Consider the following 16614-nt stretch of genomic DNA (forward strand, 5'->3'; position numbering starts at 1 on the left):
TATATACACTTCTCTTAGCATGTACAGTAAAAAGGAAAACTCTTTCACCTACAACCAAAGTTATCCAACAACAGGCTTAAAAAGTTAATAAGTTATAGCATTGTTTTTCTAAGATAAACTTACAGATAGCCAGGGATGCAGAGTCCAACAAAGATATTTATTACTTTTACTAGGAAAACGTTGTTTTCAAATGATGGCAAATTAAAACAGCTATTCTGCTAGTTGTAACATTAGATGCTGTCTGGCTTTATTTAACTGTCACTTCTGTCCCAATCTCAACTGATAACTTCCAATAGGCTTGTCACCTTAGTCCCAATTTCTGCTTTTCTCTCATTTTCTTTTTTGAGTTTTCTAAGTTACGTTCCTTCCACATACTTTTCCTCAATTTGATTGGTCGATTACCGACATACTTTCCTGCAAATAAAAAATATCACATTTATGTAAGTTGTTCTAGAATCTTTGGTATTAACAACATTACTTTGAAAACTAAAGTGATCTAATATGGTGCCTGCATATCAAGCAAAATATTTAAAATCTAACTGAAGCAACTTTTGTTTCCTTGCCTATGGAGGGCCAAAAGCTCTGTATACGCTATCAATTTAGTTTGACTAAAAAATGTGATGTACACAACAAATATGGTAGTGACATGCCCAAATGTGGTAGTGATATGACGTCATGTCCAAATATGGGCACATCACAAGATGATTTATTGGTTACTTACCGTTCATTTCTCTCATGGCTTGAACAAAATCATTTGGATCCTTGAAACTTACAAAGCCATAGCCTTTAGTCTTTCCGTTCCTTTTATCTCGTACAACCTAAAATAAGTTAACAAAATAGGTAGCATGTACTCGTTCAGTACTGGTCCAAGTATGTATATTATTAATAGGTGTTACTATTCTTACACATTTGAGTGAAAGCAAAATGAACCAACCTTTGCCTTTAAAAAGGATGGATATCTATTAAACGCCTTCGCCAATGTGTCGTCGTTTACCTCATTTCCAAGATCACCACAAAAAATTCTAAAATCACCTAATAAAAAAAAAATAATGGAGTAAAATTATTCAAAAATTTAAATATCAATTTTATATGATTATTGGTTTACTGGAAGTTGGGATAGGCCCCTAGCTTGGCCATCACATTCAGGGGCGGACGCAGGGGGGTTGCCCCAGTTGCCCGGGCAACACCCTTAATTTCATACTAAATGTTTTTTCTGTCACTCTGTGCGATAGTACCATTTCCGGCCATCTAGGGGTGTAATTTAACAAAATTCGCAAAAACTCGTTATCTACGGTCCTGGACTCGTGGGCAACCCCCTTAAAATAGTTTTGCGACCGCCCCTGACATTGCACACCATTCTGAATAGTGTAATGTTCTGTGCTGTGAGGAGCGGATCCAAGATTTCATCATGAGGAAATTTCCTGAATGATCTAAATCAAAACGATACTGGGTTTGGTCTACTAGTGTTCCTGCTCACAAAAGTCACCCATTCATAGAAGAACTGATGAAGTTCAGCAATCAGATTTTTCAAAAAAGTACATTTCATTTTAGTTGTCAAAATGGGGAGCACACGCTCAAAGTGCAACCCCATTGGTGGTAGTTGTACACATATTTATATATGTACATAAGACCAATGTCTTGTTGTCATGGCATTATTATTTTGATACTTCAAGTAATGATGATGTTTCTAAAAAGCAATACTAACTTGAATCCCACTCTTGTAGACTTTCGTCCTCCCAGTTCTGGCCTGCTGCTGTACGGACAAACTTCTTTTTCTTTGCCTTCCTTGATGGTGCGGCTGCTTCTTGTGTTGATGGTTGTTGCATGTGGTGTTGGTGCATTTGTTGTTGCATCATGGCTTGCTGAAACATGATGGAAGTATTCACTGGTGGTTGTGGTTGGGGTTGTGTAGGTTGTGGTGGCCCTGCAGAAAAAAAATATCATGTCATGGTATGTTCATGCAAGGACGATCAATCGATTTAATGAAGAAGGTATCCAACAGATGAAAGAGGGGGAGGGGGTGAAACAGCTTCTATTCTGGTTACCATTTATCTTATTGTAAATGTATGCTTGTTTTTTTTTCTTGAATGCTTGTTTCAAATAAATGTGGAGCTAGGCGATCTAGAGTTTTTACATTTTATTACATTATAGATTTTATGAAACCCATTCATGTAAAAAAATTTAGAACAACATGTTTAATGCATTTATAGCAAATTTTCACCATACCTGTTGTCTTCTCGGCTACAGAGGGCGTCTCTTTATTTTTCTCCTCCTTCTTATCGGCTGTGTTAAACTTGACTGGTTTTGCAGAGTACACCGTCGGTGCGGCAGATATGGTCTTAGGCTTCATGTGCATTGGCATCCGTCCAACTCCTGGCGGCATCAAATGTGGCGCTGGGCCACGATGCAGTTGATGAGGAATGAAATTCACTGAAATTTAAACATTATTATTTCAAATGAATTGAATATATTTATTGAAATATTATAAAACTCAGTCATGAATGAATTTCTCCCATCTTCCGTGTGTTTAAAGCCCTGTCTACACTAGTTTGACAAAAAAATGTGTGATGTGCCCAAATATGGTAGTGACATTACATCATCATGTCCATATATGGGCACATCACATTTTTTGTCATAAGATTGGATAGTGTAAACAGAGCTTTATTGTGTTATTTTGTTTCATGAGGAATATCTGCAATTACCACTGTACATTGTGAACAATATTAACAAAATGAATCTTACTTTGTCTTGGACCTGAGGCAACACCAGGTGGTCCTCCCATCCTCATTCCAGGTGGTCCTCCCATTCTCATTCCAGGTGGTCCACCCATTCTCATACCAGGTGGCCCACCCATTCTTACACCAGGTGGGCCAGACATGCGGGGAATTTGTCGTGGTTGGAATCCGGTAGGAACCGGAAAGCTGTCCGGTTGACCTGTGTTATGATTACTAGCTGGAGTCGGTGAAAATCCAGGGAAAGGAGGTTGTAGGCAACCATCCTGATGCTGGTTGTTAGCTACTACGCCATCATCAACAGACTCTTGATCTAGCTCTTCTTCAAACCTAAAAGATACAAGCGTTTTATTTAGTACAAATTTGTTGCAAAGCCAAAATGACCCAAAAAAATGGAAACCATGATGATGGGCCAAAGGACCGACACTAGTAAATTATTATTAAAAAAACAATACATTTAACTAATTTAATCATCGGATATCCCAATTGTACTCAATTTAAAATCTCTCAATTCTCCGGCCACTCTACCTACTGTATGTAGATACTAGGCCTGGTAGGCGCCGACATCATTGGCATAGCACAGGCTATGAACGCTGGGCGAGTACCTATTTATGAGGGGACAAAAGGGTTCATAAGAAGGCCTACTAGTACTAGGCCTAGCATTCAGCTTATTAATTATTTATCATATAGGCCTAGGCCATACCTAGATGCCAAACTTTAAAAAAATGGGTACCTGTTCATCTCCTCCTCCATTTCTTTCATCTTGTCCATCGCAAACATTTGATTTTGGCCCGTGTCACAGTAGTTATTGTCCATGTTGATATAGTTTTACAAACGCAGGCCTAACGTCGATGTGTGTGGTGTCGTGTGTGATCTGAGTGAGAGATCCTATGGAAAAATATCGCGTCTCGCCGGCTGATCAATGATGCATCGCAAAGGCGTCTTGTAGAACTATAGAGGGAGACAAACCAAATTCTCTTTCTCTCCTCTCACAAGGCCCTTTCCCCCCTCCCCCTCCTTTGTTGTGTACATAATTAAAAACTAAAAACACAAAGAAACAAAACTGCCTCATAAGTCTACTTTAATGTTTATATAAATAGAAAAGTACAGTACATAAAAAAGTAGTTGCACATTACCCATAATATTGATACTTAACCTACTGTCGTGCGTCTATGGAATGATTTCAGAATTTAAAGGCATTTGCACATTCATTTGTAACCTCTTTCACATTCAACATTCAAGTTAATGTATAACTATTTTTAGTATTGTATCAAATACAGACATTTTTGTTTAGATAGTCCAGATAAATAAAATGAGAAGTAAATAAAAAAAGAGGTATTTTTGGTAAACATTTTTATAAAATATCTATATAGTTTATCAAAAACATTGCATTAAAATATATTGATATATCTAACAGAAAATACTTGTATTCACCTATATATGAACAATTTCATAATTGTTTACTAAATTAAATATAAACACAATAATATCTAGTATTACTTTATACAAATTGTAAAACCATAACCTTATTAGTTCATGGAGTTTTAAATATTTCTAAAATATTATATCTCCATTTTGGATACACACAATACACTGTAAACCTACCCTATTATGATTAGTCTTGCTAATCACTAATACCTTTTAAATTTGGTTTCTTTATAAATGTTATAGTTTGCCAAATATTATATACCATGTATTATCTTTACCATCTTTTAAAATATAAATTATAATTTCAAGGTGTTAACTATTGAATATGCAAATATCATTTCAAATTATCCTAAAATTAAAAGGTTTTATAACAAATTAATATATTATTATTATATTACATATTAATATAATAAATCATATTGATTTTAATATTATTTAAAAATAGGAAAATAATTAAATTACTAGTAAAAACCTCCAAAATGTTAGATGCATATGTTTAGAGGAGGTGATGTTGTTGATTAGAGCATGGAGAAATAAGTTGGGTAACTAACTTATTTCTTCATGTTCAGAGCGACATAGATTTTGCATTTTGTAAATTGCATAGGAGGTTCATAACCTAGCCCTTTGAGGTGGCCTAACCTAGCCTAACCTAGCCCTTTGAGGTGGCCACTCTGTTCTAGTTACTTGTTTACTCAAGTCATGAAAGATTCTATGAGGAGGCTACTCGGTTCCAGTTTCATGTTACTCAATTCATGAAAGATTTTACAGATTGCTTGTTGTATGTTGTTCATTGAAGTCAAACTGTAGGTTTGTGTACGCTGGGGGCGGTGTTAGGTTATCGTCCGGGCGCTTATAAGCATTTGGGTCATTTATAACATTGGTGTAGGACGGTGGTAAATCCGCTACCATTGGTTGGTCTGCTGTACCATTCAAATCAGGTGCAGATGGTGTTGTGGGTTGTGGTTGTGAAGGTGTAGCTGCAGGAGCTCCGCGTTGAGAAGCACGCCGCTTACTGCAACACGCATTAAAAAATATTATACCAATCACTATTGGAATAATAATGAACCCACTGAATCCTGAACCTAGAAATGAAGGAAAAGTAAGTCTTTTGTTTTTTTTTTGTTTTTTTTTTTTTTTTTTTCTTTATTCGAATTCATAAAATAACACAACATAAAAAAAAAAATACAAAGAATGAATTCAGGGTAACACAAAAAAGTAACCAAAGGTCAAACTTATTTCCATTGTGGCCAACTTCTGTTTTTGAGATGATAAACAAATGAAGCAGTTATTATTATGGCATTGTATGAAGCTGTAATCTTTGAGGAATATGAAAAATAGATTAAAATGAAATTATTTGTATACATCCATCTTCAATCGGTTTTTTAACAAAAATGTATAAAATCCGACCAGCAATGCAATAGCATCTGTACCACAATTGGCATTTATTTTCGAAAAGCGGCACAAACTGTGCTCAGCACCAACTTCTGTTTTTCTAAAATAAAAGTAGTATGTATATTTATCATAAATTACCTCCATGGTCGTCTGTTTGACATACGATTGCAACCACATCAGTCCTTGAACATTCATGTGGCAAGATAGTTGTGTTAATGTAACAGTCATTCAAATGCTGTTCAGAACCAGTACATTGAAATGCAAACTTGTGAAATGGTGAATAGTCCCCTGCTTCCACCAGTCCTTCCTCAGCTCCTTTAAAGCCAAGTTGTCTGCAAACAACCTCCGAGTCTTCTTGCGACCAGTGCCGAGAACACATTGTTCCCAAAACACCAAAAAGGTCCACCAGAATACGACCCCTATTACCATTTCCAACTATACGTACTGATTCATATCCTTGATCTTCATCTACAAAGATATATATTAAGATTATAATCATTATTCATTATTAGGAGTGGAGTTGTGGCTTAGTGGTTATGATGCTTGGCTACCACTCCAAGGGTCCTGGGTTCAAGTGCCGTCACATGTCAGGATCTTTTCCAAGGACAAAATTACAACTCCACTCCCAAAGACTTGTAATAAGACTTTGTTTATGTAGAGCATCTTGTGTATGTTTGTCTTGTGGGTCCTTAATTATCAGCAATTGCTGGATGGATCACCCTCAATAAATATGGCTAAAAAAAACAAACAAACTTCTTGACTTGACTCGTCGTTGCTGTCTAAATTAAATCATAAGACAAGTCGTTTTGAGATAGTGTCGGGCGTGGTTTTTAGGTCGTTGATAAAACATTAAACATGTATAATTTTCTTCCGACAAGACGATGCTGTCTGAGTCGGCCTTTAGTATTTCATACGCCATTTTTATCAAAACTTGTTGGTTTACACTCACCCTCATTTGAACATTGCAATTTTACAGGATTACAGGTGATGTTGTCATTCACAAGTGTAGGACCACAGTCCCATAGATGATCCTCAAACCCACCACAGTCAAACTTGTACTTATAATCAGCATTACCATCTGATATTGTGTTGTTCAACGTATCAACCTTATTGTAACCTAACTCTCTGCAAGTAACCTGTGAATTTTCAACTGTCCAAACTGTATCGTTGCATATTCGTCCCACTTCTCCATTGGGGTAAGTCATTTCAAGTCGACCGGAATTTGAATAGACTCCATCTCGAAGACGAGGCATTGTTCTCCCTAAAATGTGAAACAATTATTTGTAACAATTTTGTGTCAATTTGTGCAACAGCTTTTGGAGACAACAAGGGCTGCCCAAACTAAATGAGGAGGTGGGATTATACAATTCTGTTTAATCTACATTAGGGGATGAGATTTAGCATGAAAATATATTCAGGATTTTTTGTTGTTGTTCTGGAAGCTGGAGGGTTATACCATTCTTGGTGATAGGTGTGTCTCATTATCACGATTAAATGATTGACCGAATACCTTCTGAGCAGGTAATTGCTAAGTCCTCATAGTGACGACAGTTGTGCTCTCCTATTGGTTGATATGTACAGGATGAAAGTGTAGCCTCTATGCCATTACAATCCACCTCATCTAAGTATATAGGTTGACTAGAATTGCCTTCGAGCGTGAAAGTTGATACAGGATCACCATAACCTAGTTGGCGGCATACCACCATAGAATTTTCTGGTTTCCACAAATCGTCGCAAACTGTTCCCCATCTCCCTTGGTAGTATACCTCAACACGTCCGGAGAAATTTGTATCTCCAGCGGCAAGTCGAAGATCGAGTACCGGTAAGTCTAAATAACATTCTTTGATTTTATTTCAATTGAAAAACACATATATAACACATGAACAGACCAAAATTGACCACTTTGATGAAACTATCCTAAAATTATCTTTTTATTTTAAAATTGAATAGTATTGTATTTAAATACTTTAGGAATTTATAAGGGCCTACCGTAATGATTTTTTATTTATTTACACATGGTAAAGAAAATATTCATATTAATGAGCAGAATTGAGTTTTAAAATTCTGATAAAAATGAAAACGTATGTACCTGAATTAACACAGTTGAAGACAGCCAATAAGAACACAATCTTTCTACAAACCACCATTATGCCTCTCTATCCCTCTGCTGCTGCTGACTACACCATGTGTACAGTATTAGAGTTTGCAGAAATCTTGAATAAACTAAAACTGTAAAATAAGAAATTATTAGTAAATTAAAAAAACTTTGATTTTCCACAAAAACAATAAATACAAACCGCCATGTCATAGTAAGTATACTATTACTACCTATACTTACTAAGCTAAATATGAGTGGCAGGCTGGGGATCCGATAGGCTTAGTAGACACACCGAGAGTCACCACCAGCTTAGTTAGCCTCACAAGCTAGGCCTACCAAGCCTATATATAATATTCTCTCTAAAGAAGGCTAGGCTAGCTAGTTAGTCTGGTCCTATACTACTACTAAGGCCATACCTACCTAGCTACTAAAAAGGTAGGCCTAGGCTTGGCCTGCTGGCTGGCCCTAGCCTCTAGCTAGCCTACTCTACTACTACTACTACCTAGGCCTAGGCTAGGCTAGTTTGGCATAACTTTAAATCAAATTTAAAAAGTAGGCCCTAACCTAGCCTAACTAAGCTTATTGATATTATTAAATTTATATTAGTATGACACACATTGTGTATAGAAAGTAGTTTCAAGTAAAATGGGTAGTAGGCTAGTCTCTAGGCCTACCTGTTGAGGAAGTGCATTCTCCTAGTCAGAGTGAAATATGCCTAGCTAGGTGGTCTTCTTCCACACAAGTAGTTGGTTGCGGCGAGGGAACCACTACGGTAATCTTGACGATCCTCAAAAAGTTTGTCGACGTCGTTTAGTATGGGGGCGACAAACATTTTCCTCGGGGAAGAAAAAAAAATGGAGGAAAACGTTCCGAACGTAAGCAACCAACAGCCAATTGTTCAAATGCCAATTTCATCCCCTAGTAGTGGTTTAAACGTTACAGCAAGACTACCAGCAATACACACAATTCCTTCTCAGGCTGCTCATTTACTTGGTCATGATTATGTGGCCGCAAATGCTACATTTTCGCCCGAAGGAGTTAGGCCCAGACACGATGTCGTCGCGGCTGGAGCATCGTCAGCCACCGATGTTGCATCTGCGGTGATTAGGGCAGCTGTCGAAGCTACAACACATGTAATTAACCGGCCTAGCCACCCATCCCCGATTCAGCAAACAAGTCATATTCAAAATGGAACTGTATTAAGCACATCAAATCACCATAATTTGCAACAAATACCAGCATCTCCACAACAAATTCAGGTTAGACATTTTTGTCAAAAATTAAATATTAATAAATAAATAAATTAAATAAATATTAAGTCTAATTTTAGTATAAATTCAATTTCAAGGCATACAGTAGGCCTACAACTACATGTAGATATAAAATTTTAAGTATTATTCTAGCCTAGGCCCACAGAATAGTTTTTAAATTTTTAAATGGCGAAATCATGACCTCTCTTTTTTTTTATTTGACGAAGTTAGTTTCTTTAAATTAAAAATTAGTTGTTGGTAATAGATAGTTTAAAATATTAATGATTAAATAAACAAAAACTAGGATATGATTAATGCATGATTACATTGTAATAATTAATTGTATTATAAATGAATTAACAGTTTAATTAGCATTAACATTTTAATGCTGCCTTGTGTAGACTCTCCAACAACAAATGCACCATCAAATACAACAACAAATGGTGTACCAACAGCAGCAGCAGCAACAGCAGCAACAACATATTGATTTGGCCATACAGTTCCAAGCTGCACAACGTCAGATGGCAATACAGCAGCTTCAGGCTCAGCAGCAGCTGTACCATCAGCAGCAGCAGCAGCAACAACAACAACAACAACAACAACAACAACAACAACAACAGGTAAGAAATTCATTCCAAACTTTAAATTTCAGAGCAAGCAAACATGAAAATCAGTTGCCAACATTCAAGTTTATTTAGTTCCATACAAGAATTTGATGACAAGTGGAAACAAACAAACATCATTTCTAATTCTTAAAATTATTAAAATAAATTGTTACATGTTTAATTTGTACAGGTTCAACAGGGCCTAGGTTTATCCAGGTTAACTCAGATAGCTCCTGGATTCCCTACAGCAGTAGCACCATTTGTACCACCCTCAATTGACCAGCACGGCCCACCTCAGCTCACGCAAGATGTTCTTCATGGACTGCAAGCAGCCACGGAGCACAGTATTATGCCTGAAGTGGCTAAGCCTCAAATTAGGTAATAAAGCTTTATTTTAATGTAATGTATTTTAATAAATTATAAATTTATGTTCAATATTTTACAACCTGGCTATTAATATTATTTAATGTATAATAGGATTATTTAAAAAAAAAATTTAAATTTGTTTGCACTCAACTTCATTTTACAGCGTTACTGATCAAGTAGAGAAAACTGGGATGACATGGTTGAAAGCAGCTGAGGTAAGTGAATAAAGATTTTTTCAGGGATACTTTACCTTTCCGATCAACATGTTGTTTAATTTTCGTATCCTTTTTGGTTTCAGCAAATTCTTAAAAGTACAAACCGTCCAATGCACATCAAAGAGATCAAACTGCAGATACTATCGCAAGGTTTGATCCAATCAAAAGCAAGATCCAACCTAGAGTCAATACTGTACCGTGATGCGCAAAAACACAACGGACGCTTTGCCAAGGTCGAAGGTCATCAGGGGACATTCAGACTCTTGGTTAGTGAAATTATTTATCTTTGAAACTTTTTATTTTTGTCAGAAACGTACAACATGAAAATAGAACAAAAATGTAAACCATGCTGCATGATAAGATATAGCAGTCAAGAGTCTTTCCACAAAATAGATTTAGATCTTAATGTGAAGTATGCATGTGAGTCAGACTGTCCCTATATAATGATTCAATAATTTATCTTTTTTAGACTCCAGAAGAGATTGTTTGGAAAGTACAGAATTACAAACTAGCTAAAGAGTCACAGAAAAAACAACCTAAGGAGAGTGACAACGAACGTTATCAGAAACGATTTAAAAAACTTAGAAAAGTTGCAAAAGCCATGATCTTTGTAAGTTATTTTATAATTTTTTTTATATAATTTTTATTTAATACTTAGAGTATTTATATGTAGATAGAAATAAAACCATAAACAAAATGTTGTGGTGTTGAAACACATTCTTTCATTTATTTATTTATTTATTTATTCATTTATTGTGCCAAAGAAGGGGTTCTATTGTATATTAATTGTTAAATGTTTTGTTTTTCATTTTCTTTTTCATTCTGTTTTTCATTCTGTTCATATTGTAGGAAAATGCAGCTTTGTGTGATGAAATTTCAAGAACTGAAGAGAAGATTATTCGAGTGATTGAGGAACGAAAACTGCTATTGAAACGAGTTCTCCAACAACAAGCGCTGAGGCAAGCTACTTCGATACAAACGGTGCAGAATTCTAGCGTGGCTAGCAAATCGGCGTCTCCTGCGGCTTCGTTAGATATCAGCTTAAATCGCTCACAAGATAACAAGAAAGATGGAAAGTTAAAGAACAAGAACAAAAACAAGCATAAAAAAGTGAAAGAAAAATCCAAGGATCGGAAACATTTGAAAGGTAGGTGGTTCATTTACCATCAAATTATTTTCTGCATATTAAATGTTGTACTACTGACATTTAGTCTTCTTCTTCGTCAAGTAACTAATACCGTTTCACATTGCCTAGCAAATCTCTGGACATGAAAATAGAGGCTAACACCATACAAAAACTGGCATTCTAAAATCTTCAACACTTTTTATTGTTGAATTTTTTTCTCTAGATAAAAAAACTGAGTCTCGTTCCAAAACCAAAAAAACTAATCTTTCTAGAAAAATCGTACAACCTATCACCTTGGATGCATCTGGTAAGAATTTTAGTTTATTTTCTACTTTTAATCAAATTATTAATTCCAAAATATAATTATTATACCTAAATTTATCTATTTAGTCTCATTATATCATATATTTAGATCTCTTATTATTTATAATCATTACATTTATTTATTTTTGTTATTACTGTAGTCTAATATAAACTTTCTTTAAACACATTTTTTCACCAATCTAGGGAGACCAGTGTATCCCATAGTTCTTGGCGACCTGACGGTCCATAGTCTTGGAGATGTGATAGTTGATCGTCCAGGATTTCACTCTGAGAAGTACATCTACCCTGTTGGCTTCTGTAGCTCACGAACGTTTGTGAGCGTGAAGGATCCAGACTCGCTGTGTTTATACACTTGTAAGATATTGGATGGTGCAACGGGGCCAAAGGTCAGTCTTAAATAAATTAAATAAATGTATTGAATTATTTCTGTGGTCAGACAACTGATATTCTAAATATAAAATGCCTCATTTTTAGCTCTATCTCACTGTGTACTATAGATATACCAAACCTGTAGGTCCTGTTTTAAGTGGCCTTTTTACAGACATATCACTAGTATATTTTATTTAATTCATATATAAAATATATTAAAAATCACACATTTGTAAAATTCGGCAGCAGGAAAAAACGTTTTTCAGCTGAATTTGCACTTTATGATTATTTTATTATATATACTTTCCGTTAATTTAGTAGTTTAGTTTAACTTCAAATCAATTGGCTTATTTGTATCGTAGTTTGCAATCGTGTCGGAAGATAAACCTGGTGTCACATTTGAGGGCGCTTCAGCTTCTCTAGCTCATGCTTCATTATTACGAGCTGTTAATAATGCATGGTTAGTATATTTACTTTTTTTATATATTCATGCAATTAAAATGTTTGTTTGAAGTCAGTCTTCTAACAACATAAAGAGGGACCCATTATGGACCCCTGTTGGATGCCTGAAATAACTGGAAGCCATGTGAGGTCAAAAGGTTCCTGCACAATCGCATTCATGTTTTGATGTCATGATTCTTGTACCACCCTTCAATGACATCATTCAGCACCCTCTTACTCCTCTAGTTTATTTGAATTTAGTTTTTAATAATGTACTTTGCAGTAATTTGTTAAACTTTCTTTTGTTTTAGTGGTAGAGAGGTTGTGTCGCACTCTAAAGGTAGTGGACCAGCTTTCTTTGGATTCTCCAAACCCACCATCCAAAACCTGATTCAGAGTTCACCCGGCCCTCGTAAATGCGCCAACTACAAATGGATGAAATTTGACATATGCAAACAAGACGAAAGGACCGCAGTGTTTGACCAAAGCATGCGGGATCCAGCAATCAACTTCCAAGCATTTCAGAACGCAAGGCTAAAAAGTTCTCCAAATGAAATCAATCTACGTAATCTATTGACAGATTTTAATCCCACAATTCTGTTGGGTTCTAAACTTAGTATACCAATGAAGTCAACATAAGGTTAGGGTCTAAACTTAGTATACCAATGAAGTCAACATAAGGTTAGGGTCTAAACTTAGTATACCAATGAAGTCAACATAAGGTTAGGGTCTAAACTTAGTATACCAATGAAGTCAACATAAGGTTAGGGTCTAAACTTAGTATACCAATGAAGTCAACATAAGGTTAGGGTCTAAACTTAGTATACCAATGAAGTCAACATAAGGTTAGGGTCTAAACTTGGTATATCAATGATGTCAACATAAGCTTAGGGTCTAAACTTGGTATATCAATGATGTCAACATAAGCTTAGGGTCTAAACTTGGTATAGCAATGAAGTCAACATAAGGTTAGGGTCTAAACTTAGTATACCAAAGTCAACATAAGGTTAGCTTCTAAGGCTCTGACTAAATTAACCATCCTTTTCAATAATTCTTATTGGTCTTTTAGCCATCAGTAAACAACGCTTTATTGTTCTTAACTGTTTTCTTCTTGCAATATAATTGTTTAGTAACATCACATTTCTTAATACTTTATTTTAATTACTCTGGACTTTCAAGAAGCATGTTACTATTCCAAAAGTGTAGTAGTTTCCAAATGAATAGAACCTTAAAATACACCTCTTGAAGCAACCTGTAGTAAATTAAAATGTTCAAGTTAGCGCTAGCGTCATTGACTGTTTCTATTCTGATATGCACTGCATCAAGCCCACGTGGCCTAGTTCAATCCACTATGTATGTAGCCCACGTGGCCTAGTTCAATCCACTATGTATGTAGCCCACGTGGCCTAGTTCAATCCACTATGTATGTAGCCCACGTGGCCTAGTTCAATCCACTATGTATGTAGCCCACGTGGCCTAGTTCAATCCACTATGTATGTAGCCCACGTGGCCTAGTTCAATCCACTATGTATGTAGCCCACGTGGCCTAGTTCAATCCACTATGTATGTAGCCCACGTGGCCTAGTTCAATCCACTATGTATGTAGCCCACGTGGCCTAGTTCAATCCACTATGTATGTAGCCCACGTGGCCTAGTTCAATCCACTATGTATGTAGCCCACGTGGCCTAGTTCAATCTACTATGTATGTATGTTGTATGTACGGTATATGTATTGTTCTCTAGCAGTAACATTACAGATGTCATTCAAGATTGTTCTAATTTCTAGACTATTATTATAAAGATATGTTTGAATTCAGGGAAGACAAATTGTGTATACATAAAAAGTTAATAAAATATTTTTTAAACAAGTTGTTTTTGAAATTTTCATTTTATTTATTTCTTCTTTTGTTATTTGTTCTCTGCGTGTTGGCTGCGCATCGTCATAATTATTGCATGTGCTTGTTCCTTGGCATTTTGCAGAAGATCTTATGATTTGGACCAAGATGTTCATGGTTATTTATTAGTATTAATAATAAGAATGATGGTGATTTAGAATTGTAAGTAACTATTAATTACTGTTAATGTTGATCCAGTCCTAAAGATTAAGATATAAAGATCATAGTTAATACTTCACTTTCAAAATTGCTGACTTCTACAATGTTTTAGGCCTTGGTATAGCCTCTCGTTTGAAGTAGTTTGGTTTAAACCAAATAATAAATGTTTTATATTCGTGCAATGGAATAATCACATCACGAAATTATTCCATGGATCTACCCTAGACCTATATTGGCATAACTTTCTGCCAATGAAATCAAGCGATTAATATGATTAGTCGAATACATTTAACCCTTTAAGCTTCTGAAAATTATTTAGTCTTGCTTGGTTCAGGCAAATTCTAAAGTCCACTTTGGTACGATAAATGTATCTCTCTCAGTATACCGTTTCGGTAGATTGACAGATGCTCAGGTGGCAGCAGATGGGAAGTGATGCGAGTGATGAAAAAGGATTTGTTTTTCTGAGTTTTCTGTCAGTTTTGATATCAGTAATTATACCAGGGAGTTGTTCAACTCCCTGATTATACGTTTTAAACCATAATCCTTGACTGGAATATCCTCCTTCGAATAAACTATGTGGAAATATAATGTTTGCATCCTGTCCACGTTTCTTTTCCTAGGCCATCTTATGGTTAGGCCTACGGATGCCGTCAGCAGCAGACGATTGTCGGTAGGAAGCACATCCTCTGCCGCCGGGCTTGTAGGCCTAGGCCTAAATCAACAGGAGAACTTCATTGGCTCGAATTCGAGTAACTGTGATTTTATTGAAATAGGGACTGTAGATTCAAATGACCCTAAAGTGTATGCTTGCACCATCCAGAATAGTGATTCACAGGTTGGTTTTTAAATTTTGTGTTCTTTTTTTTTATCAACTTCAACAGTATAAATTATATTAAATCTGTTTATTAATTAAGTATATGTTATGCGCGATTTGAACGATTTGCGCAATTTGAAATTGCACAACCAACTTGCGCAATTTCAAATTGCGCAAGAAAATCTTTGCGCAATTTTAAATTGCGCTGCACAATTTGTAAATTGCGCAAGATAGTTCTTGCGCAATATGACACCTTTGCGCAATTTGAAAACGAACTGTAACTTTTCAAATTGCGCAACAAAATTCTACCAGACAATCGGTATTATAATAATTTATTGGAAACTAAATAACTCAAAATAAAACATAATAAATGCGAAGATAACATGTGTATAATAAATACATAACATTTATTATTACAATTAGATAATATTATTATCACTGTAACTTGAAATAAATCAAAATAAATGTAAAAATTAAGTTTTTAATATTAGTTTAAGCTAGGCCATGTAACCTAGTCAGTATCAGTAGTCCAGACCCTAGCTAGGCTAGAGTAGTATAGCCGGCCGCCCGCGCCGCGCCCGCCTGGTGGAACACCACCGCTTCGTTTTCCTTCGTCGGTTCTTCGACGGTATGCTAACTTATAACAATATTTGCACTACTAAAATAAGGAAATGCGATATTTATCTTTAATTTTGAATCATTCTTAGAAATTACTATAAAAATATGGGTGTGCATGATTTCACAATCTGTCGAAAAACCTTGCGCAATTTGCAGATTACTTGCGCAATTTAATACGTTGCTTGCGCAATTTGAAACACATGTTTCAATTCAAATTGCGCAAGGATTTTTTTTGCGCAATTTCAAATTGCGCAAATCGTTCAAATCGCGCATAACATATATATTTATAAGGTTATTGGAAATAGTTTGATTTCACGAAGAACGTTATTGCACAATGCATGATGGAAAGAGTTTAGAATCAAACGTCACGACATGTACGTACAAACAGCAAATCATGTGCGTATTCGATGTGAAGTATGTTTGCTCCTAAACCCTTTTCCATCATGCGTTCCTACGCCATTTGCTGACCAATTCTTTCTCAGTTTCTGTGCTGTGTTTAATTATTGTAAATAATGTACCCATGATGCACCTCTCCCGGGGGTCATATAATGCGTCGTACAATTTTCAAACTTTGCATTAGACCTGCGACGACTATGGTGGTATGAAAGCCAATGATTGATTGTGAATATCACAAATGCCTTTTCTATCGGTGCTTTTTAGAATTAAACTTTTCTCAAGAGAAGGGTAACAGTAACAAATGTTATAATGGAAATCTAATGCTTGATTCTCACTCGCGACGCGACGTACTGTAAGAAAATGCCCTTCCAATAATTGTGTTTGTC

At 35.7% G+C, this 16614-nt stretch overlaps 4 protein-coding genes across 7 annotated transcripts in view; 2 read left to right on the top strand and 2 right to left on the bottom strand.

Annotated features, from left to right (window-relative positions):
• Positions 1-276: 276 nt before the first annotated feature.
• LOC140057400 (RNA-binding protein 42-like) lies at positions 277-3624 on the bottom strand. The gene is made up of 7 exons (XM_072103048.1): positions 3466-3624; positions 2743-3062; positions 2227-2430; positions 1706-1924; positions 935-1032; positions 722-818; positions 277-414 (listed from the first exon to the last, which is right to left on the bottom strand). Exons 1-7 carry the CDS (start codon positions 3546-3548, stop codon positions 302-304), a joined length of 1134 nt encoding a protein of 377 aa, XP_071959149.1. The 5' UTR covers positions 3549-3624; the 3' UTR covers positions 277-301.
• A 172-nt stretch (positions 3625-3796) lies between these two features.
• Positions 3797-8348, bottom strand: LOC140057398 (neurotrypsin-like). Of its 3 annotated transcripts, none has more exons than XM_072103043.1 (6): positions 8325-8348; positions 7642-7781; positions 7063-7392; positions 6502-6813; positions 5691-6020; positions 3797-5242 (listed from the first exon to the last, which is right to left on the bottom strand). In XM_072103043.1, the coding sequence occupies exons 2-6, from the start codon at positions 7697-7699 to the stop codon at positions 4923-4925; spliced, it is 1350 nt and encodes a 449-aa protein (XP_071959144.1). In that variant the 5' UTR covers positions 7700-7781; positions 8325-8348; the 3' UTR covers positions 3797-4922. The 3 variants fall into 3 exon arrangements, with proteins under 3 accessions (XP_071959144.1, XP_071959146.1, XP_071959145.1); XM_072103045.1 differs by having other exon boundaries at positions 7063-7380; positions 8325-8347; XM_072103044.1 differs by lacking the exon at positions 8325-8348 and adding an exon at positions 8267-8320.
• Positions 8349-8370: 22 nt separating this feature from the next.
• On the top strand, positions 8371-14162 carry LOC140057748 (uncharacterized). The gene is made up of 11 exons (XM_072103470.1): positions 8371-8909; positions 9302-9520; positions 9696-9883; positions 10035-10086; positions 10170-10352; positions 10556-10696; positions 10936-11233; positions 11436-11519; positions 11720-11922; positions 12268-12365; positions 12658-14162. Exons 1-11 carry the CDS (start codon positions 8466-8468, stop codon positions 12983-12985), a joined length of 2238 nt encoding a protein of 745 aa, XP_071959571.1. The 5' UTR covers positions 8371-8465; the 3' UTR covers positions 12986-14162.
• A 770-nt stretch (positions 14163-14932) lies between these two features.
• The window catches only part of LOC140056387 (SID1 transmembrane family member 1-like), a 77004-nt gene continuing 75322 nt past the window's right edge, over positions 14933-16614 (top strand). For both annotated transcript variants that reach the window (XM_072101748.1, XM_072101749.1), the window contains exon 1: positions 14933-15235. In XM_072101748.1, the coding sequence (XP_071957849.1) occupies positions 14975-15235 (261 nt within the window). In that variant the 5' untranslated portion in view covers positions 14933-14974. The remainder of the gene's footprint in view (positions 15236-16614) is intronic.

Source organism: Antedon mediterranea, chromosome 8 (genome assembly GCF_964355755.1).
Source record: "Antedon mediterranea chromosome 8, ecAntMedi1.1, whole genome shotgun sequence".
NCBI classification, from domain to species: Eukaryota; Metazoa; Echinodermata; class Crinoidea; order Comatulida; family Antedonidae; genus Antedon; species Antedon mediterranea.

What these genes read in the sequence shown, in the direction of transcription:
- LOC140057400 (XM_072103048.1), bottom strand. Translation starts at nt 3,548, where the DNA reads ATGGACAATAACTACTGTGACACGGGCCAAAATCAAATGTTTGCGATG. An exon ending in TGCCTCAGGTCCAAGACAAA is followed by an intron (nt 2,431 to 2,742) that starts GTAAGATTCATT and finishes TTTAAATTTCAG; the next exon opens with TGAATTTCATTCCTCATCAA. An exon ending in TCTACAAGAGTGGGATTCAA is followed by an intron (nt 1,033 to 1,705) that starts GTTAGTATTGCT and finishes TTTTTTTATTAG; the next exon opens with GTGATTTTAGAATTTTTTGT.
- LOC140057398 (XM_072103043.1), bottom strand. Translation starts at nt 7,699, where the DNA reads ATGGTGGTTTGTAGAAAGATTGTGTTCTTATTGGCTGTCTTCAACTGT. An exon ending in CTTCAACTGTGTTAATTCAG is followed by an intron (nt 7,393 to 7,641) that starts GTACATACGTTT and finishes ATAAAATCAAAG; the next exon opens with AATGTTATTTAGACTTACCG. An exon ending in AGCAATTACCTGCTCAGAAG is followed by an intron (nt 6,814 to 7,062) that starts GTATTCGGTCAA and finishes TTCACATTTTAG; the next exon opens with GGAGAACAATGCCTCGTCTT.
- LOC140057748 (XM_072103470.1), top strand. Translation starts at nt 8,466, where the DNA reads ATGGGGGCGACAAACATTTTCCTCGGGGAAGAAAAAAAAATGGAGGAA. An exon ending in TTGCAAAAGCCATGATCTTT is followed by an intron (nt 10,697 to 10,935) that starts GTAAGTTATTTT and finishes TTCATATTGTAG; the next exon opens with GAAAATGCAGCTTTGTGTGA. An exon ending in CGAGCTGTTAATAATGCATG is followed by an intron (nt 12,366 to 12,657) that starts GTTAGTATATTT and finishes CTTTTGTTTTAG; the next exon opens with TGGTAGAGAGGTTGTGTCGC.